The 25,037-nt window shown below is 45.4% G+C and overlaps 2 protein-coding genes across 2 annotated transcripts; both read right to left on the bottom strand.

The window, feature by feature from the left end:
• Nucleotides 1-74: 74 nt before the first annotated feature.
• Nucleotides 75-6,351, bottom strand: LOC149341718 ((3R)-3-hydroxyacyl-CoA dehydrogenase-like). The gene is made up of 3 exons (XM_089543882.1): nt 5,917-6,351; nt 4,138-4,331; nt 75-956 (listed from the first exon to the last, which is right to left on the bottom strand). Exons 1-3 carry the CDS (start codon nt 6,077-6,079, stop codon nt 555-557), a joined length of 759 nt encoding a protein of 252 aa, XP_089400008.1. The 5' UTR covers nt 6,080-6,351; the 3' UTR covers nt 75-554.
• Nucleotides 6,352-9,402: 3,051 nt separating this feature from the next.
• LOC149341717 ((3R)-3-hydroxyacyl-CoA dehydrogenase-like) lies at nt 9,403-24,700 on the bottom strand. Its single transcript, XM_089543881.1, has 3 exons — nt 24,068-24,700; nt 19,631-19,824; nt 9,403-11,729 (listed from the first exon to the last, which is right to left on the bottom strand). The coding sequence occupies exons 1-3, from the start codon at nt 24,213-24,215 to the stop codon at nt 11,301-11,303; spliced, it is 771 nt and encodes a 256-aa protein (XP_089400007.1). The 5' UTR covers nt 24,216-24,700; the 3' UTR covers nt 9,403-11,300.
• Between the last annotated feature and the right edge of the window lie 337 nt (nt 24,701-25,037).

The raw sequence follows: 25,037 nt of genomic DNA, 5'->3' as shown, positions 1-25,037 counted from the left end.
CCCAAATAGTCAAAAAGCCCTCTCATGAAGTGGAGACATTATGTGGGACAAGGTGGCAATGAACAACACGCACATTCAATCAAGACTGCCATCAAAAAAGCACTCTCAGTGATTTAATACCTCCTTGCCCACTTGACAGTCTCATGAAATAAAACAGTTGTCACAGTCATTGTTTCGCAAAAAGTGTATCAAAACAGATATATAATCTGGCTCAAGAGTAATGCACAAAGACCAGCAAAATTAACGCTTAGGACCTCAGTAACAATCCACGACACAATAGTGAAAACTATTGCACTAACTAAGCATGTTGCACAGCATTGAAGGCATGATAAAAAGATAATGCCCGCAGCAGCAAATAATACCGTCTTACCTAACGCCATGACAAGCCAAAGCCACCTTCGTACTTCATAGTGATGAGCAATTTCAGTAGTTTCCTTTTTTTTTTAAGCAATACAAAAATCTCAAAACAGCTGTCCAAAAATATCAGCTTTCCACAGCTGTATATGATTCACCACTCATCACTACACAGAGACTGTCTCACACGTTTCAAATGCTTACATATACAATCCACCAGTGACCTCAAGCACTGACCCAGTCACATATGAGCTTGCAGGAGAGCACAGGAAAAGCACTGCATTGGCTAGTTCTTCTGGCTTACCAAAGCGCCCCATGGGAACCCTAGCCACGATCTTTGTGAGGACTTTTTCCGGCACACTGGCAACCATCGGTGTTTCAATGAAGCCAGGCATAATGGCATTGCAACGGATATTGTGCTTGGCCAGTTCTAGTGCTACTGTCTTGGTGAAACCAACAACGCCAGCCTTAGATGCAGCATAGTTGCACTGGCCTATGTTTCCTGTCTTTCCCACAATGCTGGAAATGTTCACTACCGCTCCATTCGGCACCCCAGATGCAACCATTTCCCGAGCAGCCGCTTGAGTCACCAGGTATGTTCCCTGAAAGCATAAAAGGACGCGCAGTCAGAAATGCCAAAATATGTACCTTGCAGCATTCACTGCAATGCTCATGAGGATGCAGAGTTCAAGGATTTTCAGTAGGCCTTAACCAATGCAACCCTACCACACAAGTGCTCTGAAGTTGACAATCGGTCAGGTGGAATTAAGTAGCACCAAAACAAGTCACTGCAACACACACAGTCTGATTCAGCAGTAACAAAAGAGTGAACCTCCTACACGCCAGGTAGCACTGGATACAGTGGAAACTGCAACGCACCTTTGAGCAATTTAATTTCAACGTGATGAAAGTTAGTTGATAATGGCTGCCAACTAATGTAATGCCACATTTCGTGTAAAAAGGAACGGAGCTTTGATACTATATTATTCCTCTGAAAGATAGCAATAATGCAGCAGAATACACTGGAATATTCAGCCACACTGAACAGAACAAAGCAATTCGGCAAGTTTGATGAGCAAATTTACTATTTAGACCTTTTTTGCATTCTGGTTATTCATAGAGCCCCTTGCTGCTTGGTGAGCTGAGGATGCTGCCGACAGCTTGAATCAAACTCAAGTATCCTAGCAAAGTATCCCTCTGTCAGGTCAATGACAACTGCAATTGCATACAATCAATAATGTTCACATAGCAGTACACAATGATCAGTCAGTTCAACTGCTTTTAGTTTAATGGTCCCTAGGACCACACAATACTGGGGCCTAAGAATGCAGCAGAACTTTCACAAAGCTCCCACTGTTTCCATAAGGTTGTTGCAATAAATGCTGCAAAACAGACAACCAGATTCAAGAATATGCAAAGAAATAGATGTTTTATTTTGATTACACAACATATGGCAGCATTATTTCTACGATGACCTCACGAGGACATAATATATGAAACGGAGGCAACTTGTGTACAGAGAGCTTAGTCTCAGAAGCGCGTTCAAATATGGCACTGCAGAAGCAAGTCATGTGAGAATCTTTTAAAGCTACATATATGGAAGGAAGAACAGAACTGGCAGAGCTGTCAAAGTTAAGATAACCACAAAATAGCCGACATGAGGATGTATAATAAGGACAGAATTGAGCATGCTCTAAAGAATGTAGGCAGCCTGAAAGTGGTCAGGAAAAAACTAAGCATAGGGAAAAATTGGATGCATGCACTAAGAGGAAAGCAGGGCGATGTCACTACCAATATGGGTAAGATAGTTAATACAGCTGAGGAGTTCTACACAGATCTATACAAAAGTCCAAGTAATCAGAACAATAATGAGAGAAACAAAAGTGCACTTAAAATGGACATTCTGGCGATAACCATGGAGGAAGTGAATAAAGCCTTAGAAGTGAAGCAAAGGGTTTCTGGAAAGCAGCTGGCCACAGTCAGGTAACAGCAGACCTGTTGAAGGACAGTGGGGCGACGGTGCTAGAAAAACTGGCCCCCTGTATATGCAATGCCTCGTAACTTGAGCATACTGGAAAGTTGAAAGAACCTTAACATTACCATAATTCATAAAAAAGCAGACATCAAGGAATTGACAAAATAACAAACCGATCAGCTTACTGTCTGTTGCCTATAAGTTATTTACAAAGGAATCACTAATATAATCAGAACAATCTTAGACTTCAATCAACCAAAGGACCAGGCAGGCTTTAGTAAAGGGTACTCAACAACAGAAAATCTTCACGCTCTCAATCAGGTGACAGAGAAATGTGGACAAAAAAACCAACCCCATATATAGCCTTCATAGATAACGACAAAGCATTTGACGCAGTCGGATACTCAGCAGTCATGCAGGCACTGTGGAACAAGGTTGTAGAAAAGCCATATGTAAAAATATTGAAAAATATCTGTAGTGGCTGCAGAGCCACCATAGTCCTCCATAAAGAAAGTAATAAAATCGCAATAAGGAAGGGTGTTAGGCAGAGAGACACGATCTCTCCAGTCCTATTCACCACTTGTTTACAGAAGGTATTAGAGACCTTGATTGGGGACAGTTGGGGATAAGAGTTAATGAAAAATACCTTAGTAACCTGCAATTCGCTGATGACATTGCTTTGCCAAGTAACTCAGGGGACGAACTGCAAAGCATGATCAATGACCTACATATTCAAAAAAGAATGGTAGATATAAAAATTAATATGCAAAAAAACTAAAGTAATGTTTAGCAGCAGTTTACGATAGTAGCAAGGCACTGGAAGTGGTAAAAGAATACATCTACTTAGAGCAGGTAGTGATTGCAGAGCCAGACCGAGAGAGTGAAATAACTAGAAGATTAAGAATGGGGTGGAGCACATTCGGCAGGTACTCCCAGATATGAACGGCAATTAACCGGAAGCCCTCAAAAGAAAAGTATAAAACAGTGTATCTTACCGGTACTCACCTATGGGGCAGAAATGTGAAAGCTAATGAAAATGGTTCAACTTAAATTGAGGACAAAGCAGTGAGCTATAGAAAGGAAAATTATAGATGTAACATCAAGAGGCAGGAAGAAAGCAGAGTGGGTCAGGGAAAAAATTTGGGAAGATGACATCCTAATTGCAATCAAGAGGAAATGGGCATGGGCAGTACATGTAATGCGAAGGCAAGAGAAGGTATGTGCAGAAGAAGGTGGCAGAGTTAGGTAGATGGATGAGACTAGGAAGTTCGTCGTCGCCGCTGCAGGACCAGGTTAATTGGGCGGATATGGGAGAGGCCTTTGCCATGCAGTGGGCGTAGTTAGGCTAGTGATAGTGATGATGATGACGATGATATATGGAACATGCAAGGGGGCAACAAGGAGACATAAGATAAAAGGCATAAGTCAAATACAAGGATTCTTAACTCCTTACATTGCAATAAATATTGCCATGGTTGCAGATGCCACCCTCATGCAGTACTTCTTACAGCGTATGATGGAAGTAACCACTGATTAAAATCAAACACAATTAAGCAACACCTGTACCTGGCACAAATGAATTTGAAATTTCGTTGCTTGTCCCATGTGAAGTTGTATACAGTATCTGTGCTACAGGTGTAGAAGTATAAACTACTTGTTCTGCTAGTCTTCTGATAGGTTTTTCAGATGATCATGTCAAGGTGCACATATTTTCAAATTACATGCAGGGAACACGAGAAACTCTCAGACAACAAATGTCAAGCTAGAGGACAGCTTGCAAGAGCGCTGCTTCCCCAGTTTTATATTACCTTTAAGTTGACCTTCATGACGTCGTCAAATGCGTCCTCAGTCATGTCCATGAGGAAGGAGTCCCTAAGGATACCGGCACAGTTGACTACGATGCTCACAGGGGCAGAGTAAGATTTCTTGATTTCAGCAAAGAGTGATGACACAGACTCAGAGTTGCTTACATCGACTTCCACAGCACGATGTTCATGGGAACCTGCACACAAGACAGACTGCATAAATATCACAGAAGGACTTAAAGCTCTGCTTTCGAGTGTTTCCAGCAAACATTTCACGTCAGAAGTAACATACCACTTCCTCAGGGAGATTAGAAAAGCAGTGCTGACCACTTTTAACATAACCGGTAACACAAAATCTTGTGTACACAAAGGCTCCCATTCACTCAAGGGCTCTGTAGTAAACCAATGAGCAATGTACTCGAATACTCTCACGACAAACCTGTAAATGCACATGCGCATGAGTATGCTTATGCTGTTCCAGTATTTGAAAAGTAAACCTGGAACACACCTCAAAAAAGTGCACAGTATAAATGATCCTGTAGCAGATGAATTCCTTCTGCACCACGTCTTGCATACTAAAAACCACAAATAAAGGTCACAATTAAAGGTCACATGACAATTGTAAAAGAATTGCAGTTTTCACAAGGTAAGTCAGTTATTTTTATGTACCTTATCCCTTTCCTTTCTATCGCTCCCTTCTTTCTTTTCCCCACCCTGTCCTTTCCCTGACCCTTTTATTTCCACTAACCACAGCTCAAGTGCTGCAAGCTTCGATAGAAGCTTCGATAGGCTAACAACATCTTTTCCTTTCATTTTCTTTTCAATAAACCACTAATAATCATAAGTCACTGTGTAGTTATGCTACGGAGTGAAGGTGCTTACACAGTAAACAAGCAATCTCGTCTTACAAAAATGCTACACTTTTTTTCAACTTACAGATACTTGCTAGCAGGTTTCTACAGTAATGCAACCCATTAGATGCACCTGCAAATGTCTCGTCGATCGCCTTACAAGAGATTACCACTGTATTTAAGCTTGTCAAGGTGAAAAGCAAATAACTAACCTTGCAAACTTTGACAACGCTATGGAAAATGGCCATGATACAAATATTTGTGTACCTCACTATATTGATTTCTTACAGGACAATGCAAATCAAAGTTTCTATAGACTTTTCTGCACTATTGGCTGCTATTTTTCAACATTAGCTCTAGGGTGACTTTAGGAAACTTGTTTGTACAACCTTCCTATGCGCTGCATTAGCTGGCTATATCATTTTTTAAACTTCTATCTTAATTAACACCCGATTCATTTCATTTCAAAGTTATTCTGAGTATAGTTCACAACTACGTGTCTCTGAAGGTACGTTACAACCAATTTTGAGACAGCAGTGCTCATGAAATGCCGCTTCAGGCTAGTTCGTGGTCTTTCAAATTTTGGGTCACATTCACTACAGGAAGTCAGGCTGCCTTCAGCTGTGCAACTAAATCTTCATTCTACTTTTGTCGGACTCTAAAGATTACCATGACTGCTATGTGGGCGAGTTGGTAGGGTGGTAATAGGGGAATGCGTAGCGCGAAAAAAAAAAAACATAGGGAACACAAACGCAATGTAACAAAACAGTATTTTGGTGGAAGCTTGCCAGAAAGTCAACCTAGTTTTGCTCGCACGCCAGTGCGTGTAAAAAGAGGCTTTGACGATGCACGCACCTAGTGCACGAACGTGCGGCGGAGACATGCGGATCGCGGACAAAAAGCATGCACACGATTCCTTCCTTCAACTCACCTGGCAAGTCGCTGATCGTAGTCGCCGCACCTTCCTTGTTCTTGTCAGCAGCTATGACGCGCGCTCCTTCGTTCGACAGAGCCTTGCACACAGCGCGGCCGATGCCGCTGCCACCCCCTGTAACTAGGGCCAATCGTCCCGCCAGCTGCTGGATACCAGCCATTGCACGAACTCGAAGAGATTGGAAAAGAGTCGTCAAACAGGTGTCACAGCGATCGCGATTTTCGAAGCATATACAAGGCTTTCGTCCTTCTAAACAACGATAAAATATGAGAGTATGCACCGGCTGACTAAGATGTAGTTACGTGCTTTAGAAACAACGCTGGGAACAGTTTTGCACGCCACTAACGCGTGCTCAGATGTCTGATAAGTTCGCACCCCTTTGCCGCTGTCCCACCGCGATGACCATGCCCGCCAAGTCTCCAACCGAAAGTAGGAAAGTAAACAACTAACCAAAAAAGCAAATAAAGAATGTGACGTCATGTCAGATTTCTTTGAGACAGTACACATGGATCGCATTCTCAATATACATTTAAAAATATCTTATAGCTTTGTATTTTAATTTGTTCTCTGTTTTAGTTGTTACTTTCAGGCGCGGACTAATCATTTTAGTGCAGAGAAGCGGGGAACTTGAGTGGCGGGAATTTGAACGGATGGACTTTGCCGCGCGTGACCTGGAGCCATAGATAATTACTAATACTGCGGTCAGCATATGCTGTTTCGCATTGCAGACGTGCTAACTCGCCATGCAGAAATTCATAAATATTCTTCTCAAAAGAAAAGGCAATCTTGTCGCAGGGTCACCGGGAGGTGGTCAAACCCTTGCTCCAGCATGAGCATTCGCTTCGTTTGGCAAATGTGAAGTGACGAAATTCTCGGACACAGTCAGCTACCGCAACTTTGGTCTCAGTGCAATATCTGCGGGTTCCTTGCAACTGTTATCAGTTCTCTTTTCATAGTGGCGATGCCCCTTTCATTCTTTTCGGGCATGAGGATTCGGCTCGATGATGCATATTGTTCTTTTTTTAGAAACTGCATCTGATTTACTATTTTGCTTATCAGTCTTAAACAGCAAAAAATAAAAAAACGCTTACGAACATAGATTTCTCCTTCATTCTTGTTGGCACCTGCTTGATCTGCAGAGTGAATTTTGGTGATGGGGCAGCAAGTGGGTTACGAGCGATGACGTATAAGAGTGCTGTGATCACTTTTGGTCCTTTGGCGCGTACTGACATCGGACAACACTGGGACGTTTTTGCTTCCGCCTTTACTGGCATAATGCGGCCTCCGCGGCCTGGATTCAAACCCGCAACCTTGGGCTAAACATTCGAACCATGATTCGAACGCCTTAGCCACATGCATGGACGCGGCGAGTCGTATAACGAATTTTGAACCATTTGAACTTCCTCAGGCAATGAGGATCCTTCCCTTACCTCACCAGGGGAATTTTTTCACCACAGTATGCGACCTCTGTCAGTAGTATCGATCTCAATTTCTTGGAGTTAATTTAGGAGTTCTAATTCATGATCATGTTCCGAAAGCACGGCATTCCGTCGCGCTTCTTTCTCGGAGACAACGGACGTAGCATAGTAGTGCACTGTAGTCAAAGGCGTGCAATACAGTACGTAACATAGTATATTATAAGTGTATATTTGAATTACTCAATTCTTATGTGCCGAAACTAGGGGAGCACCTATGAGGATCACCGAGGTTCAGCATACTAGCGTTTTTTGTTTTTTTTTAATCTTTGCCTCCATCGAAATGCGGGCGCCGCGGCTCGGAATCGAAAACGTGACCTCGAACTCGGTAGAGGCGTATTTTAGCGGCCTTGAAAAGCAAATTAGCAGCTTCGAAAACTTTCGGACTTCGTATAAACTTTCCAGGGCGCACCTTTCAGAGACGCAATGAATGTGGTCAAGGGTCCCGTTTTGTTCTTTATTGTTTTTTTTTACTTACTTTAGAATTGAGGTCATGTGTATTTTTTTTTTCTTACCCTGTTACAGCTGGGCGCTCGAATGGTTTAGGTTCATAGGGCTTTAACGTCCCAAAGCGACTCAGGCTATGAGGGCCGCCGTAATGAAGGGATCCGGAAGTATCGACCACCTGGTGTTCTTTAACGTGCACTGACGTCGCACATTAGACGGGCCTCTCGAATTTCGCCTCCATCGAAATTCGACCACGCGGCGGGATCGGACCCGCGTCTTTCGGGCCAGCAACCGAGAGCCAGAACCACTGAGCCACCGCGGCGGCGTGTCACTCTAATGATAGCACGTTTCACACAATAACCTTCACAGCGTGCTCCTGTTCTTGGTGAACCTGCTGGGGGTTTCCACATGATCCTGTCGTGCGAATCGATTATTTAGTGTTGAGCGAATTTTGTTTTATTGAGTCACCGACGTACTCCAGTACAGATTACTCTTTCCCGGAAGTGCGACCCAGGCCGCTCCAGGACAGGCCCAGGTATACAAGTATAGCCTGAGCGGGAGTTAACACAACAGTGAATAGTGTTTGCACTGTCTTCAGCTTTTAACGCGCATGAGCCTTTAATAATCGCTTAGATCACCAAAGACAGAATAACAGCATTTTCAGTGACTGGTGACCAATTTATAAAGTTTTAATTGAAACACCAGCTGAAACAGGCAGCTTTAGAATATATCGCATATATTTCTCTGTGAAAGTGTCTTCAGACTCCTGAAAAAGAGCGAGAAATTTACTGATTTCCCGACGAGTACTGCCCATGGTCAAACTGAATTATACAGCGTGCACTCTGCGTTTAAGTGTCCCTGTAAGAATCTTCCTTTGTACTCGCGCTTATATCTGTCACGGAAGGCAAGGATTGTAAATCGGAACCCCTGAACCATCTTTTTTTTTTTTTTTGCAAAAATAAAATGAGGAATTGAACGGAAATAGTAAAAGTTCTCGCCGCATCACTATTTTTTTTTTGTTTATTGCACAAATGTTTCCACATTTCGCTCGGTCACCCACCATACATAGTTCCCACGGCCCAACAAACTTCACTGTGCATTCCACTCATTCGAGGACGCTCGCCCCCGTAGTCAGCACAACTACTTTCACAGGAACTTTTTTTTTATTTTAATTATTATTTTCTTGTGCGGCGTATGTCCTGAATGGCATTTCTCAGGACACCACATCAGTAACCTATACCCACGAAGATTCCAAAAATACGTGGTACTTCTTTCATTAGGAAAGTTGCAGGGACTCCGGAACTCTCTTTCGGGCGGTGGAGCAAGACTTCGAGTTTATTGTTTATTTATTCAGCTTTGTATATTTAAATATTCATTGAAATATCTAGAAATATTTTTATCATGTGTACTGTTCAAATGTATATTTGTTTGATTGAAATAATCTTATGCTGATGTGGGCAGCATTATAAACATGCATATACGCGAAAAGTGATTGACTCTATAAAAAAGTTGCGCAAGTCTGTATCAATTCTGCTAACCATGCTCATAAACAATGAATGACTTCTGTTGAGACATGATTTATTTAGGTCACTGAAGCTAAAACCTTTAAGACTGACTATATGAAGCCCACTAGTTCAGCCACACTACGCATTGCATTGATAACGTCCTGGATTTGAAGCGTTTTTCAGAAGCACCCTTGCCCCCTTCCCCCGTTCTACATCCCCCATGGATAGTTGTAATCCCACCTATACCTCATGTAACACATCTTAAATTAGGGTCCAGGGAAAAGTAAATGATGGTGATGAACTGAATGATGTATTTTCGAAACAATTTTTTTCAGCCGTCAAATGCGAGTGGAGCACGGAAGCGATACCGTCGCTATTTGCTCGTGCTCATTGTCCAGTTCGTTCGCTGGCTATGTCACGACGGACCGAAAAAAAAAAGAGTCAATGTCACTATAGCAGCCGTAGATGTCAAATTATCCATGTTATGTAATATATGTAAGCGAGCACATTAGCCGCCCAATTTACTTGTCGCCAATAATTAAAGTGCAGCGTTGACGGTCTTTGTCTGCTCCTCTGCCGACCGGACCATCCTATCTGACCGTTCGCCGTGATCCGTTGCACGTAAATGTTTTTTTCCATGTCTTTCCTTTCTATCTTTACGGTCATAGTGAACGCTCCAACTATCCTGCTTGCCTTTCTTTTCTCACTCTCGATGAGACAAAGAGCGCAGGTTATAGTTTCAAAACAGAATAGGGGCAGGGCTGAGATCATTACGAGGACGATGCGCTTAGAGGGAAAAGGCCTGACAGGGCTTTGACTTTATGACAGGCCTTCAACTATACCCGTAACAGCATGGTTAAAGTTCCGCAGAACTGCAAGTTACATATATTTTTTTTATTCTTTGCGCCTCAGCATTGTGCTCATTAGGTCGGCCCAGGTTTTCCAGCCCCGGGCTGTTTGCATTCACGAAACAGACGAGCTCTGTTCACGAGAAATTACCCATACAGCAGCAGTGCGTCCATGTGATTTTCTCTCGCAGGTTGATGAGCACAAGAATAGAGAACGTGTCACGTCGATCAGGGAACGCGAGGTATACTCGCTCCTTCAATTCTGCGACGGTGTAACATGACAAGAGATGTGACTTTTTCATGTATTCTGACGACTTCTATCGGAAAGACATGTTCCACGTATCCAAGGAGGAGCACAAGGAATCCCGGTTCCGCCAGACGATACGCAAAATCACCTCGGACATCACCCGAAAAAAAATCCTGGCTACGTGCCTGCCTTATTAGGCAACACTTACGTCCAAGCTAAAGATCACTGTTTCAGTCGGTATCGGCATTCTCAGAAACAGTCCCAACAGACAACGTCGAGGGAGAGGCAAATCAGATGGCGCCGAGTAAACACAGACAGACAGGTACCACTGCAAATTCCACGCTCGTCTCTCGGTAGCCGTAAAGCCCCTATATAATCTAGGGATTTTAGGTAGCCGAAATGCACTCGCGCAGTTTCGAGTTTCCAAGTGACATCCGTAGTTTCAGTCGGGCAAGGTTAGTGAACGTCATTTCTTCCACGGACTGCGTCCTGCTGTCAGACCAAACCGGTCATGAAAGTCGTTCACAACCTTATAATCGCGTTCACCGTATGCGGAAAATTTTCGAGGCTCTCTTGAACCCGCATCTGCATCAACAGCTCTAATTCATCCTAGGTTGCACCAAGGACAAAGCGCGACAACGCGTCACTGACGGCATGCACCTTCGGTGTAAGCTTCGCTGCCACAAGAACACATCCGTCTCAACTATAGGGCGCGAATTCCGAGCTGCTGGGTACTGCAGGTACACGAGTCCTTGGCGCTGTCAGTAAATAAGCTAAGGCCTCTGGATCCACAGCCTTTAACGTCAGCTGGAGATGCGTCGAGAAAGTCTCTCCACAGATGGCAACTAGAGTCCTGGAGTCATGCCGATAGGCCTCCGGTGACCTCGATGGCGGCGCCGGTGACGTACGAGCTCCGGGGCGACGCGAGGAACACGCACACGCTGGCGATGTCTTCGGGCTTCCCTTCGCGGCGCATGGCCGACCGGCGGATCAGCTTCTGCACCGTCTCCTCGTCCAGGGGCGACAGCAGCGGCGTGTCCGTGACGCCCGGCAGCACCGTGTTGCAGCGGATGGCGTACGGGGCGAGCTCCAGAGCGGCCGACTTGGTGAAGCCGATGACGCCCGACTTAGCAGCCACGTAACAGGACATCTTGGGGAAGCCCGTGCTGCCCAGTATGGTCGAGATGTTCACGATGGACCGGTCCATCTGCGGATTGCCGTTCGTTGCCTTCGTCGCGCCGTCCGCCATCATCTCCCGGGCCGCCTCTTGCGTGATCAGGAATGTGCCCTGCGCACAAGTGTTTAAATAATTTTAATGCAGTCGTTAAGGTTTTCTTGCTAGCCCCACTGGTTAGGTTTCTTTTTTTTTTTTTAATAAGCGCTCCCTAGGCGTCGCTATATATATATATTGCTCGCTAGACATGAAATGTCGGGCGGGCTCTCAGCAGGTGCTGGCAACAGCTCCGAACAGCAGGAGTCCCAGGGATCTGTATGAATGTAAAGTACAGAATGATCAATGCCGCATATATGGGTATTAACTCATTATTGCTATCGCGTCATACCCTTAAGGCGGAGCTTAAGTGCCCCTGCAGGGAAACCGAAACGCCGAAACTGAAGTGAAAACCGAAGTACCAGCGCACCGAATTCCCATTTAGTCTAACCACGCTAAATTGTTCGCCTTTCTTTTCTTGCCTCACGTCACCTAAAAACCAACTACACATATCACAGCCATCGTTCGGTTGTTGAAGCCGAAACTGAGAAGAAATTCAATTACAAATTATTCAGCGGTCGTGAGCGAATATCACGGTTTGATCCATGTGTGTTAACATCTAACGCACCATTAGAAAGAAGAAAACATGCGAGCAAAAGTTTGTTGTCTGCTAACATCTACCTGTACAAGCAGATATGCCGACTTCGATACAACAGCGGTGCGGGAGAGATCACCTCTTTTCTATCCGATCTCAATCTACGCCACCCCCCACCCCCTCACTCTCTCTCTCTCTGGGCTATTGCAAGCATGCATGTGCAAAGAGCTCGCGCTACCGCGTTCGTCGTGCTTGCGTGGGCGCACATAACAGTCCAACGAGCAACATGGAGACGCCCAGGGTGCGCTTTTTGGAAAGGTCTGCACCCCGCATGCTACGAAAAATGCCGTTTGGATATGCCTCCCAAGGGGATTTGTGCCGGGTAATATGAACATATGCTCTGACCTCACACCACCCTCGGCCTCTTATTCCGCGTCGCGGTCATGAGGCAACATCACGATGCATCCATCACATACAGAGGAGTATGTGGCCAGGGCCGCCAAGCACAGTACAGAAGAGCGGCTAGGTACACGTCAGGGCCCTTCGTTTATGGGTAAAAGCCGATTTCACCTTTTTTTTTTTTTTGGGACACCCAACAGACTTACTAGAACTCTTGTTAAACCCGAATTCTGCCCGGAAATGTGCCCTCAAGAATCCTGCTTTGTCAGTGCAAAACTCGGAAGGCACAACACAGAAACTAGCGGATGTTTTGCTCTTCCTCTAAGGGGGTGTTTTCAGTTAAATGTTAGGTCATTTCCAATCCCTTTTAACGCTTACTATCCACAGCGAGGCTTAACCAGGAAACAAGTTCGAAAAGTACGTTTTAGAAGCGAGGTCACAGGGCAACTACTTCTTATTGACATCGATTTATGTAGCACTACCCACACCAGCGACATCATGAATCAAGGCTATTATGCGGTTAAAATGGCCGCTATATATGTTCAGTGAATGTTTTCGCACTGCACAAACAAATACAAAGAGGTTTAAGACAGATTCGGAAGTATTGTGCATGGGGTAGTTGCAGTAACCGATAAATTAACTGTAATAAACGAGAATAACAAACGCAATCTGATTTAGTAAAGCGTTATAATCTGCTATTTCTCTATGGCATATGAAAATAATGACCACGAAATAACGTACTATCACGATGGAAAGAAACGCGAGCAGCGCGGCGCCTTCGCGCTTTGTTGTTCGATTTTCTTTTCATGGCGCTTTTACCTGGGTGGTAACAAAAAGACGTTAGAGTCGTACTAGAATGCATCACGGACAACTCTAACATCTTTTTGCTACCACTGAATTCAAAGCGCGATGGAAATAAATGCGAACAGCTGAGTGCCTAGGCTCCACTCTGTTCGCGTTTCTTTCCATCGTGATAGTGCGTAAAGTTTTACGGAGACCGAGAGCTAACAGTAATCATTTGGCAGTCAGCGGCAAACCTTTGTCCCGGTCTAAACGTTTGCTTCGCTTTTGGCAGGTGAGCTCTGCAAGCCAGGGGACAGTATCAGCCGGAAAGCGGCTCGTATCTTCAACGGCTATCACCTTCGCAACTGCTTCGGGTGACTGATCTGCGCATGCGGCTCAAGAAAGCTGTTGTTTCGACATCGCAAGCCATCCTTGCCTTCATTCGCTCTGGACCTGCCAAAGATGTCCCCCTGGCGCCGATCACCGACTATTTAAAGACCGTCAACTTCGTGGACCGTTGCAGTCAGCGGCAAACCTTTGTCCCGGTCTAAACGTTTGCTTCGCTTTTGGCAGGTGAGCTCTGCAAGCCAGGGGACAGTATCAGCCGGAAAGCGGCTCGTATCTTCAACGGCTATCACCTTCGCAACTGCTTCGGGTGACTGATCTGCGCATGCGGCTCAAGAAAGCTGTTGTTTCGACATCGCAAGCCATCCTTGCCTTCATTCGCTCTGGACCTGCCAAAGATGTCCCCCTGGCGCCGATCACCGACTATTTAAAGACCGTCAACTTCGTGGACCGTTGCAGTCAGCGGCAAACCTTTGTCCCGGTCTAAACGTTTGCTTCGCTTTTGGCAGGTGAGTGTTGGTTACACCTGTTGTAATTCATCACTTTTCGTGTTTTGCCGCTGACTGCACCATGTCTTCTTTGTGTACTTCTTGCTCAAAAGCCATACCGAAAGATGGGAAATTTATGACTTGCTGTGCCTGTAAGGGCGAATTTCACTTGGGGAAAAACTGCTCGTCAGTTACTGATAACGCCTACAAGAAGATGAGTACGGTAACACGTGAAACATGGAAGTGTCCTTCATGCAAGGATGATTCGGTGGCGCAACCTGACGTAGCATCCAACCCCGATGGTGGTTCGTTCTCGCAGCAACTGTCTGCTCTGAATGTGAAGCTGGATACTTTGACTACCACTGTATCAGCACTGATGGGGAAAATGGAAGAACTGTTGTTGGTCAAGGAAGCTAGTGAAAAGGTTGCTTCAGCAGTCGAGGACATACAGTCAGCTATTGACTTCCTTTCGTCACGGTATGACTCTGTGCTTGCTGGAGTGACCACTAATCAGGCTGAGCTTGCAGATCTTCGGTCACAAGTTCAATCACTGTCTTCAACAGTAGTTTCCCAGAAAGAAGTGATTGACAGGATGAGTGGAGAGATAAATGATCTCGAACAATACAGCAGACGATGTAACTTCGAGATTCACGGCCTTCCGGTCAAATCTGATGAAAACTTGCACACTTTCTTAAGTACCTTAGCAGGCAAACTAAACATTACCGTTTTTCAACCAGCAGATATCTCAGCAGTCCATCGGCTACCGTCCAGAGGCGACTATATCCCACCGATCCTAGTACAGACTCAGTCGGTTTCTGTTAAGCAGAAATGGCTCGGAGCTCGGAAGGGCCTTCCTGATTTGGTGCAAGACGACCAGTCTCCTCGGCTGTTTTTTAACGATAACCTGTCTCGGGTTAATCGCGAGCTGTTCCGACTAGCAAGGTCTCGGGGCAAACAAAAGGGTTTTGAGTTCGTCTGGACCAAAAATGGGAAGGTCCTTGCAAAGCGGTCCGAAGGCGCACCTCTCATTCGCATCAACAAGTTTTCGGATCTTGAGAAACTAACATAACCATGTCTGATACAGGTTTCGTGAAGTGTTCCGATTTTTCTGAAGTCCGGAAGTTCTTTCAGTATCAAACAGGCAATTCATTTCAGTTTACTCATGTTAATATTCGCAGTATACGGAAACACTGGTACCATTTTTGTGCGTTAATTCACCCTTTTCACTTAAGTTTTGACGTCATTGCTCTCACGGAAGTGAACGCTTCGTCAGACGTGTTACTACAGTTCTCGCTGCCAGGCTACCAGTTATATTCTTACACTCGTTTACAAAGAATGGGAGGAGGAATCGCAGTTTTTGTTAAGGATTCTTGGTCCGTTTCTGAAATTAGTGTTCCTTTCACTCAAGCAGAAGTAGTTGCGCTCCGCCTAAGTACACCTTGGTTGTCGCTGGTTCTTCTCACAATTTACCGCCCTCCGTGTTGTAACGGTCGAATCTTTTTAGCTGAGCTAGATTTTGCATTATCATCGTTCTCCCGCGAAGAACACGTGTGCATTATCGGTGATATGAATATCGATATTTTACGCCCCACTGTGTCAACGGTCGCAGATTATCTGGACACTTTATCAAAGTGGGGGCTAGCGACTACAATCCACAGCCCTACACGCGAGGAATACTTAGCTGGGCAGCTGGTCGCGTCTTGCATCGACCACATCAACGTGCGTTCTCAAAACCTGTCGGTGCGGTCTGCTGTGGTTGAGGTCAAGCTTGCAGACCACTATTTCATTTGTTGCTCGTTAACAGATAGTTCCAGCCATCCTGCATCTATGCACAGCCAGCAAAAGGTCTCAGTACTTGATTATAAGCGTCTTGACGAAAGAATAGCAAAGCATGATTGGGATTCTTTTATACACAGTGTGTCCCCTGCGGACCTATATGATCGGTTCGTCGATGTTTTTCGTTCACACAAAGCAGAATCTTCCCGCATGGTGAATGTTAAACAACGAAATTTAGACAATAAGTGGATGTCTCCCGCAATATTGGCAGCCATTAAAGAGAAGGATCTGCTCTGGGCTCGATCAAGACGTGCCCCAAACTGTTCTCAGCTACGACTGCAGTTTAAACATGAACGAAACCGTGTCAACGCCATGATCCGTCTGGCCAAGCGCAACCACTTTAGGTCTCAATTTAATGACGCACGTTTTAACAGCAAGAAAACATGGTCATTGGTGAATAGTCTGAAAGGAGGGAGCGCTGCTATCTACAATGATACATATTTCATCTCGCATTTTCATAAAGATGGACAGAGCATTGCGAATGACTTCAACAATTTTTTTTCTCTGGTCTCTGGTGCATCTCGAACCCCTCCTACCGACTGTCCTATGCCTCTCAGTGTGATGGAATCTGCTTTCCTTCCTGATATTACTGAAAGTGATTTAAGGTGTATACTTTTCAGTCTTAAACGTAGCAAATCTCCTGGTCATGACGGCCTCACGATTTCTGAATTGTGCAGAAATTTTGAAGTAATTAAAGGTGTTCTACTAGTTATCCTTAACACTATCATTTCTACTGGTATAATACCTGCTTCAATGAAAACTGCTAAAGTTATACCTTTGTACAAGGGTGGCTCCAGAAACATTATGAGTAATTACCGACCTATCTCTATTCTACCATGCATTGGCCAAATTTTTGAGAAGCATCTATTACTCACCATGACGAATTTTTTGAATACGCACAGTGTTCTATCACCTTGTCAGTACGGCTTTATAGCAGGAAAAGGAACAACGGTTCTTCTTGAAGAATTCTCTGACGTGCTAAATTCAGCTTTTGATAAGAATCAAGTCGCATGTTCTCTTTTTCTGGACGTTAGCAAGGCTTTTGATAGCATCTGCCACGTTCTTTTGCTTGATAAACTTTCTGCGCTGGGATTTCGAGGTTCGTTTTTGGAACTGCTTACTAACTTTTTACAAGATAGGCGCCAATATGTGTCGATTTCAAGATTCCATAGCGATTTCACGGCAATTGCCTCTGGAGTCCCGCAAGGTTCTATATTAAGTCCTTTATTATTCAATCTATACGTTAACGACCTTGCTAACAGTGTGCCATCTTTGCTGTTTCAGTATGCTGATGACACTGTTATTGTTGCATGTGCAAAGAAATACACTGATGCTGTTACAGCATTACAGATAGCTGCTATTAAAGCCATGGACTGGTTTAAGTTTAATCTTATTAATGTTAATACCTCTAAAACAAAACTGATCTGTTTTCATAACCCATTAAAACAAGTTGAATTAACTGACCTTGTTTATTTGCATACTTCCTCTTGTCTTAATTGCAACTGTGTACCAGTTGAATATGCGCATTCGGTCAAATATCTTGGCCTGACCTTCGACAGTGATCTCTCTTGGAAATCGCACCTTTCTTTTGTTTGCCAAAGGCTTCGTGCTGTATCGTGTGTCCTGTATAACATTAGATATTTTATGCCTTTTTCTGTCCGTAAATGTGTTGTACATGCTCTAGCCTATAGTGTACTTAGGTACGGAATTACTGTTTATGGTCACTGCACGGTTCGCTGGCAACATAGGGTGAATTCGCTTTTGCGTTTGCTTCTAAAGAATATTGCTTACGACCTGTCCATTGGTAATGACATTGATATTTTTAGAAGACTAAAGCTTCCAAGTTTTAACTCTTTATTAACAGAAACTATTGTGCTAAAACACTTCTGGTACAGTCAGTTCACCGTTCCATATGTCCCTGCTCGGGATTTAAGACCAAAATACCGCTACTGCATTCCTCGCTCCTCAACCCGGTACGGTAAGCGCACACGTCATTACTATGTACCTGCCTGTTTCAATAGCTTGCCTCCTACTGTACTCCGCATGAAAACTAAATACACCCTGAAAAAAACTTTGCGGTATGTCTCCGTGTTGCTTCCTGCCCCGTAGTTATTTCAGCTATTTACTGTATTAATTTCAAATCACTGTAATCTTTCTTGATGTTGTAATAGTTATATATTTGTTTCATTCTGTTTGGTGACCATTTTCTTTTTTTGCAAAGTTCATTGCAACGTCTCTATTTTCCTTTGTTTTGCCAATGTTAGCTGTCTGCCAGGCGCTGCCACTCAAGCCCTTTGAGGCTTTGGTAGGCCTGACTTATGTTGTCTGGCAATTGACGTGAATAAAAGTTCTATCTATCTATCTATCTATTTTTGCTGAAAAAAAAACACGAAAAAACAAGAATTATGGAGCTTTCTTTTTGTGGATGTCCCGATTGCTACCCAAATTCAAACTCAAAAACAAGAACCGGTTTTTTACCCCCTGAATTTTGAAAATGGAATCCGAAAACTTTGGACTGTTGTGAACAGGTGCTAAAAGCTCGCGCAACCGCTTCCACCGAGGGGCAAGCAGAGCCCCGGGCAGGATGATATGGCGACGCCCAAGGGCGTCACTTGAAGGATTCGAAAAAAGAAACTAGAGAAGGAAACGACCTCTAAAAGGCGTTGCCTCTACTCGCTGCAGTGAAACTTTCTACTCTGAAGAACCCCGTTGCCTAATGACGTCGCTTCCAAGTAGCTTTACTCGCTTCCGCTCCAACGTCCCTTTCTACCTTCTTCAAGCGCATTTTTGCTCTCTTCAAAGCTCAGCTTCCTTTAGGGTCCTTCAAGGAAATGGAAAGACCATTTGCGTGTTGAAAGTTAAAACATCCAAGCTTATGCCACCATTATAAGGCTACAGACAATCGTTCCTTGCGGCGACGTTTAGTGAAGCTGCACCTCTTACTATAGGAGCTGTCCATATAGCCTCGACCATTGCATCTGCTGTCTTCTTCGGCTTGTCACCAGTGCCTCCATTTAGTTTCTTTGTTTTGAGGGCTTGAATTAACAACTGCCTCTTTAATTTCATCGAAAATTAATTTTCAATTGTTAACAATCAGAACAGAATCCTTTCTGAGTTCTTTTGCTTCAGAATTGGTTTGGTGTTCTTTGACCATCACGTCAAAGCGTACGTTTCGTTAAGAGAACACTAGAGAGCGGTTGGTAGAGGGAAAGGGGGGGGGGGGCTTGTTCGCCATCCATTTGTCTAACTCTGTTTTCAGAAAAAATGTCAGAGTGTCATTGTGGTTTTTCAAAAGAAAATTTATCGCTCAGGGGAAGGAAGGAAGGAAGGAAGGAAGGAAGGAATGAAGGAAGGAAGGAAGGAAGGAAGAAAGGAAGGAAGGAAGGAAGGAAGGAAGTGGGAGGGGGTGCTTGTAAGGGACGGTCACCTGTCGCCGCAACCCCCGTCTACCAACCCCCCCCCCCCCCCCCCCCCCTGGCGCACTGCCGGCATATGTTCCAAATAAAAGTGGAATCGGCTGCTTTGGCGCATACCTTGAGGTTGACGCGCACCATTTCGTCGAAGGCCCGCTCGTCGGTGTTGAGCAGGAAGCTGTGCGTAAGGCAGCCGGCCGAGTTGACCACCACGGTGGGTGCGCAGCTGTAGAGCCGCCGGATGGCCGAGAACAGATTGCGCACCGATGTTGCCTCACCCACGTCCACCTGAAGCGCCTGGTGGTCCGGTTCATCTGCGCCAGAGGGACAAGTGTATAGACAAGCGCACAACGTCGCGCCAGATATGACACGCGTTGTTATGACCGGGCCCTGACCTCCAGCCCAAGGGGATAAGGCTGGACCGACGCCGGATATTCTGGGTAACGGGACCTTTAATGCTATCGCGTTAAAAAAGGAGCGGGTGCAGATGCTTAAAACGAAACTTCAGGAGAGCGCATGATAACATCTGTGACAGCTCTTTGTCTGGTCAAATGTTTAGGAGAATCCACCTTGGGGGATCCCCCTAAACATTTCACCAACACAGTTCCCACTTCGAGTTATTGATCAATTCGCTATAGCACTACCATAAGCTTGCAGTCCCGGTTAGCTCAATTGGTAGAGCGACTGCTCCGGTGAAGCGGTGGTCCTGGGTTCGAACCCCGGACCAGGGCGAATTTTTCTTTAACTACGAAGTTTCTGATAAAGCTATTAGCTTTCCTTTGTAGCCGTATGGCTGTACTCGGGTGGATGTCGATGAGTAATTACTCTCTTATTAGCTTTCTGTGTGCTATGCTCCCTGTCTGCCGCTCATGCATCTGAAAAACTGCCAGGCCTGGAGGCGACTTCGATCTCTCATTCCCTGTCCAAAGCCATGATGGTATTATAAGAGGATTTTAGCGCCAAGGTCACATACAAGAATTCGACAGCATGGGAGCTTGTGTTGTCTTCTTTCTTATGTGTAGTCTTGGCGCTGAAATCATTTTGTAATGTCTGACAACCAACTAGCCCAGCAGTTGACTCTGTTGGTAGCATGCAAAACATGCATGTTGGTGACGCGCATACAGACCTAACAGACCGGGAGCCTGGAGCCGTCAGTCATGGGAAAAAGTTTGTGTGATGTGGGCTTGCACAAATGATTATTTTTTCGTTATCAAAGAAATAACTGAAAAGTCTGGAAGAAGAAAGGGACACATGTGTGTTCCATCCACTCGAACGAATATATATGGTCAGCTGGCTGGGTATATATGTATCAGCAGCGCGAACACAAAACAGGAAAAAGAAGGAGAAGATAGTACAGAGTGCTGTACTATCTTCTCCTTCTTCCTGTTTTGTGTTCACGCTGCAGATACATGTGGATCGCAACCAACTAGCCCAGCAGATGGTATTATTCTTGCTGGGTAGCGGGGCAACGAATAAGCAAATATTTTTCTGTGAACTCGCTCCACGTAAACCTTTGTCCATGACCGTATGGAACCGCAAGACCTTTCTTGTGTAAGGGCGTTACACCATTGGCTGACGGCTGTCTTATTTAGTATACGATACAATTTTACAAAACCGCAGTTGGTAGCAGAAGGCCATGATGCGCGGCGTCCTGTACGTATTACTCCGCTAGGCAATTATAACAGTTAACAAAATTAGCTTTTAATGCGCTAAAGGCCCCGTTAACAAGAAAATCCGGTGTCGGCGTTGTGAGCCAAAAATCACGAGCATGGCTCTGGCAGGTGATCTCCAGAAAGAAACTAGGAGGAAGGTGGGCCACGTAGGTCACGTCGCTTCGCGGCGTCATCACAAGCTCCCCACCGTATAGTAGTGAGAAAGCTTCCCACCGTGGCGTGTGGTAGTTAAGTTAATGAATTGGTCGCTCGGGGAGAGCAACCTGGGTGGCACAGTGCCCTCCGCTGGGAGCACCTGCCATCGCAGGGCAGTGGCGCATCGCTTAACCGCTGCATCACTGCGCCAGGAGGGGAAGAATGAGAACTCCCAGTGTAAAGTAAGAAAATTACCTTCTGTATATATGGGAATTCACCCAATACGCTATCACGTCATACCTTTCGTGGAGCTTAAGTGTCCCCTCCACTCCAATTTTTTAACGCTTATCTGTATCAAGCATGCCATGGAAAGGCATCAAAATTCTTGGGCTAATATAATTTCGTCTCGAGGTAAAAGCTTTAACTACGGCCTACTTTTCGTCACGGAGGAATTCTGTTCGGTGGTCCTAAATGGGAGCGAAGCTTTACTGCAGGTTTGAGCAGCATTCATGAAGGAAGGAAAGCTGAGGAGAGGCCCTCTCTACCCTGGCTATTCGGGCTGCATGGCAAAAGGTGATTGGGTTTTAGTGCATTTAAACCGAGTAGATGTGCGAAACGATGTGTTTAGCCTGGTTGGCTCATAGTTTTGTTTTGCTGGGTCGTCGGCGAATCTACGATATTACTTCGATAGTATTACTAATTGATGAAGACGCGATAAGCAATGCACAGCCTGATAGTCTGCATATTAGCTCGATTTACCGCAGCGGTGGCCTAGTGGTCTGAGCATCCGCCTCGCATGCGGGAGGTGCGGGGTTCGAACCCCAGGGCCACCGGGTACGCACCGATGTAACAGTGGGCGTAAGCTTTCCCTTGCCTGGTGCTCGGGTTCTTTAGGGTGAAATGCTTGGCAAATGGGTCTTATGTCCAACCTTGAGTAGTGGTAACAACCTTGTGCCATGGCGCTTTTTGGCCACAGATGCCCTTGCGCCATAAAGATCCATCATCATCATCAGCTCGACAGTAGTTCGATAGTAGTATTAGGTGAGGACGAGGATGTGCCGTGCACAGCGCGAGAGTGTGTTGCAGTTTAATACGAGGCGTGATCGGCTGCGATAGCATAGTCGCATAGTGCAGTGACCAGCGAAGCCGACCTGTTCGCGCCGCCGCGGGTTCGAATCCTAGTCGCGGAATTTATTTCATTTATTTATGGTTTGGCCAAGGCCACGCTCAAGGTCAAGCTTCACCCAAACTTTGTGAACCGGTTAGACCTCGTGCTTTCGTGTAGTGCTTTCTCACTAAAAGTGTGCTGTGAGTCAGGCTTTTCCAGGGGCTACTGGGAGTCATTGGCCGATGGCGCAGCCAATAGTAAAGCTGGGCGCAGCGCTGTCGCCTGCTTCACTGCCTGCTGCGCATGCGCAAGTGCGCTGAGACGGCGGCTAACCAGCACGTCCCCATGTCCGGCTTCAAAAAATGTGATGTAACGGCCTATCCTGTGTATCTGACAAAAGCTGCCACAATACGGCTGTCGTCTCGTCAGCAGTTGTGACCACCAACGTTTGCGTGGTGGACAATTAAGCGCGGCGATTTTCTTCTAGTTGAGATCGGTCGGGATGACCAACTCTTTCTCTTGTCATAATTCCCGGGAATTTATCTTTCCTTCCATTCATGCGATAGTTCCATAGCACGCTGTGTGATCATGATTGTTATCAAGAGTAAACAGGCTCTTGCTATCGTCACAGAGCTATCTATCTCGACTTGTCGGATGCTGTGCTTGTCCTTTGATGCCCAGGTCAAAGGGGGTTTGATTAGGAGCAAGCAAAAAGCAAAACAAAAAAATATCCCGCAGCTGAGACCCACGTAGTCTTCCTAGGAAGAATCGTCCTTCTTTTTTTCGCTCGAGAAAACGACAAATTCAGTTAATTCACTAAGTACATTGAATACTACAGACTTCTGAGGGGGTAACAGTACTTTTGACTTGCATTTGAGGACGAAGTGTTTGTTCATGACTGCAAGCAACAATAAACTAACTTCAAATTTACTGCCAGAAATTTACATGAAACTTGCTTCCATGTACTCAGCCGATTGTAAGTCAGTGTTCATTCTTCATTTTAAGGAATTCTGTAAAATATTTTTCCGTAGTGTAGAAGACGAATGCGACGACACACACAGCGCCTAGAAGCGCGCACATGAGCGTTCGATGATTTTTTTTTTTTTTCTCTTCGCAATGGCAGTAAAGTTGATTAAAGTTCAGTATGGTTGTTTCCAGAGTTGCTGTCGCTTGTGGCTCATTTCTTGCCATTCCTGTTACGACGTGCATCCACTGAACTAATACAAGAGCAGTGGGTGGCAATAAAACGCTGTTCTGATTTTCCCATAAGCATCAAGAGGGAAGCACATATTCACAAGGCAGACACATCTGAAGTGTATATGTTTTCTGCTCAACGACTATCGGGATGCGAACTGAACGGCAATAAATGCACATCTCAAGAATAAAACAAAATAGAAGGCATATTAATGGAAAAAGTTTTCCACCGATATATAGTGATGTAGAACGGAGAATGAACACTTATTTTAATCTAAGGTGCATCATTGTCTAGCTTGAGCTCGTTACGAGCAACAATTAAATTAGCATCTGAAAAGTAAAAGTACTTATATCACCCATCGCGATTCATAATATATTTGGTCACTTCAGCACGTACGCCTCGTCCTTTCGCGCGCCCTTCTCTGAAAAGTCTGAATAGTTTCTTACTTGGCATCATCCGGAGTGTGTCCCGCGCAGCGTCCTTGTTCACATCGGCGATGACGACTCGAGAACCTTCCTGGGCTAAACCGAGACACACCGCGCGGCCGATTCCGCTGCCTCCGCCAGTCACCAGCGCTAGCCGACCGCTCAGCATCTTGGCTGTTCAGTCGCCGACAATTAAGTGCCGCGCGCGGTTTCACGTGCTCGGCAGCACACCTCGAGAGCGCACCGCACTCGTGGATAGAGAACTGGCTTCAAGGGCTGGCGCGCTGACCCTTGGACGAGGTTTCGTTCTGCCCGCAGCTGATAGTCGCCCGCGAAGATAGCCGCGCTCGCGTTTGAAAACAAATATACAGCAGTACAAGACTCAGCGCGCGGTGTTCCTGTCTAAAGAGGTGCTTGCGCGCATATGCCTGAAGGAGCGCTCGCTTAGCTTCCTTGTTTCGTTGTTTATTGTCGCTGGAAAGCTGGAAAGCGAACAGGGTGCGTACCGAGGAGACGCGGAGAGAAGGGAACGGCGACGCGTCAATGGTAATCCTACCCGCTTGGCAACAGATCAAGCTGGCGGACTACGCACTTGCTCGCGCGATGCCCGGACTCTTTGTTCTCTCTTGTTTTACGACAGTTTCTTTCCTGTGCACTGCAGGTGCGATTGAGAATAGTGGCAGCAGCTGTCCCGCACTCGATATGTTTCTTCATTTGGATGAAACGAAAATGAATTGGAGTACGAATTTAAGCAGCTATATACTCATGGAGGTGCGCGTTCTAAACAGCTTCACCTCAACTGGCAAAGCATTGATTAACTTCGCCTCAGTTGTTATATAAGCATGACGAGTTTATCGCGCGGAATTTTTTAATTAAAAATGTGTATGCGCAAAGCTGGCACATACGTTGCAGGGAGCAGCTGACCGCGCACCCATCAAGCTCGCGCAGCTGTAAGTCGACAACGCTTTTTATGACAGCGTCCTTGAGTGTC

The sequence above is a fragment of the Amblyomma mixtum genome, chromosome 5, assembly GCF_055824585.1.
Source record: "Amblyomma mixtum isolate Tamu chromosome 5, ASM5582458v1, whole genome shotgun sequence".
NCBI classification, from domain to species: domain Eukaryota; kingdom Metazoa; phylum Arthropoda; class Arachnida; order Ixodida; family Ixodidae; genus Amblyomma; species Amblyomma mixtum.
Note: the sequence above shows the minus strand (reverse complement) of the source record. Positions and strands in the feature narration are given on the sequence as shown.

Coding starts and splice junctions, on each gene's coding strand:
- LOC149341718 (XM_089543882.1), bottom strand. CDS start 6,079: ATGGCTGGTATCCAGCAGCTGGCGGGACGATTGGCCCTAGTTACAGGG. Junction 4,332..5,916: donor TACGATCAGCGACTTGCCAG/GTGAGTTGAAGG, acceptor TCTTGTGTGCAG/GTTCCCATGAACATCGTGCT. Junction 957..4,137: donor TCATGAAGGTCAACTTAAAG/GTAATATAAAAC, acceptor TTATGCTTTCAG/GGAACATACCTGGTGACTCA.
- LOC149341717 (XM_089543881.1), bottom strand. CDS start 24,215: ATGCTGAGCGGTCGGCTAGCGCTGGTGACTGGCGGAGGCAGCGGAATC. Junction 19,825..24,067: donor CACACTCCGGATGATGCCAA/GTAAGAAACTAT, acceptor CCTCTGGCGCAG/ATGAACCGGACCACCAGGCG. Junction 11,730..19,630: donor TGGTGCGCGTCAACCTCAAG/GTATGCGCCAAA, acceptor ACTTGTGCGCAG/GGCACATTCCTGATCACGCA.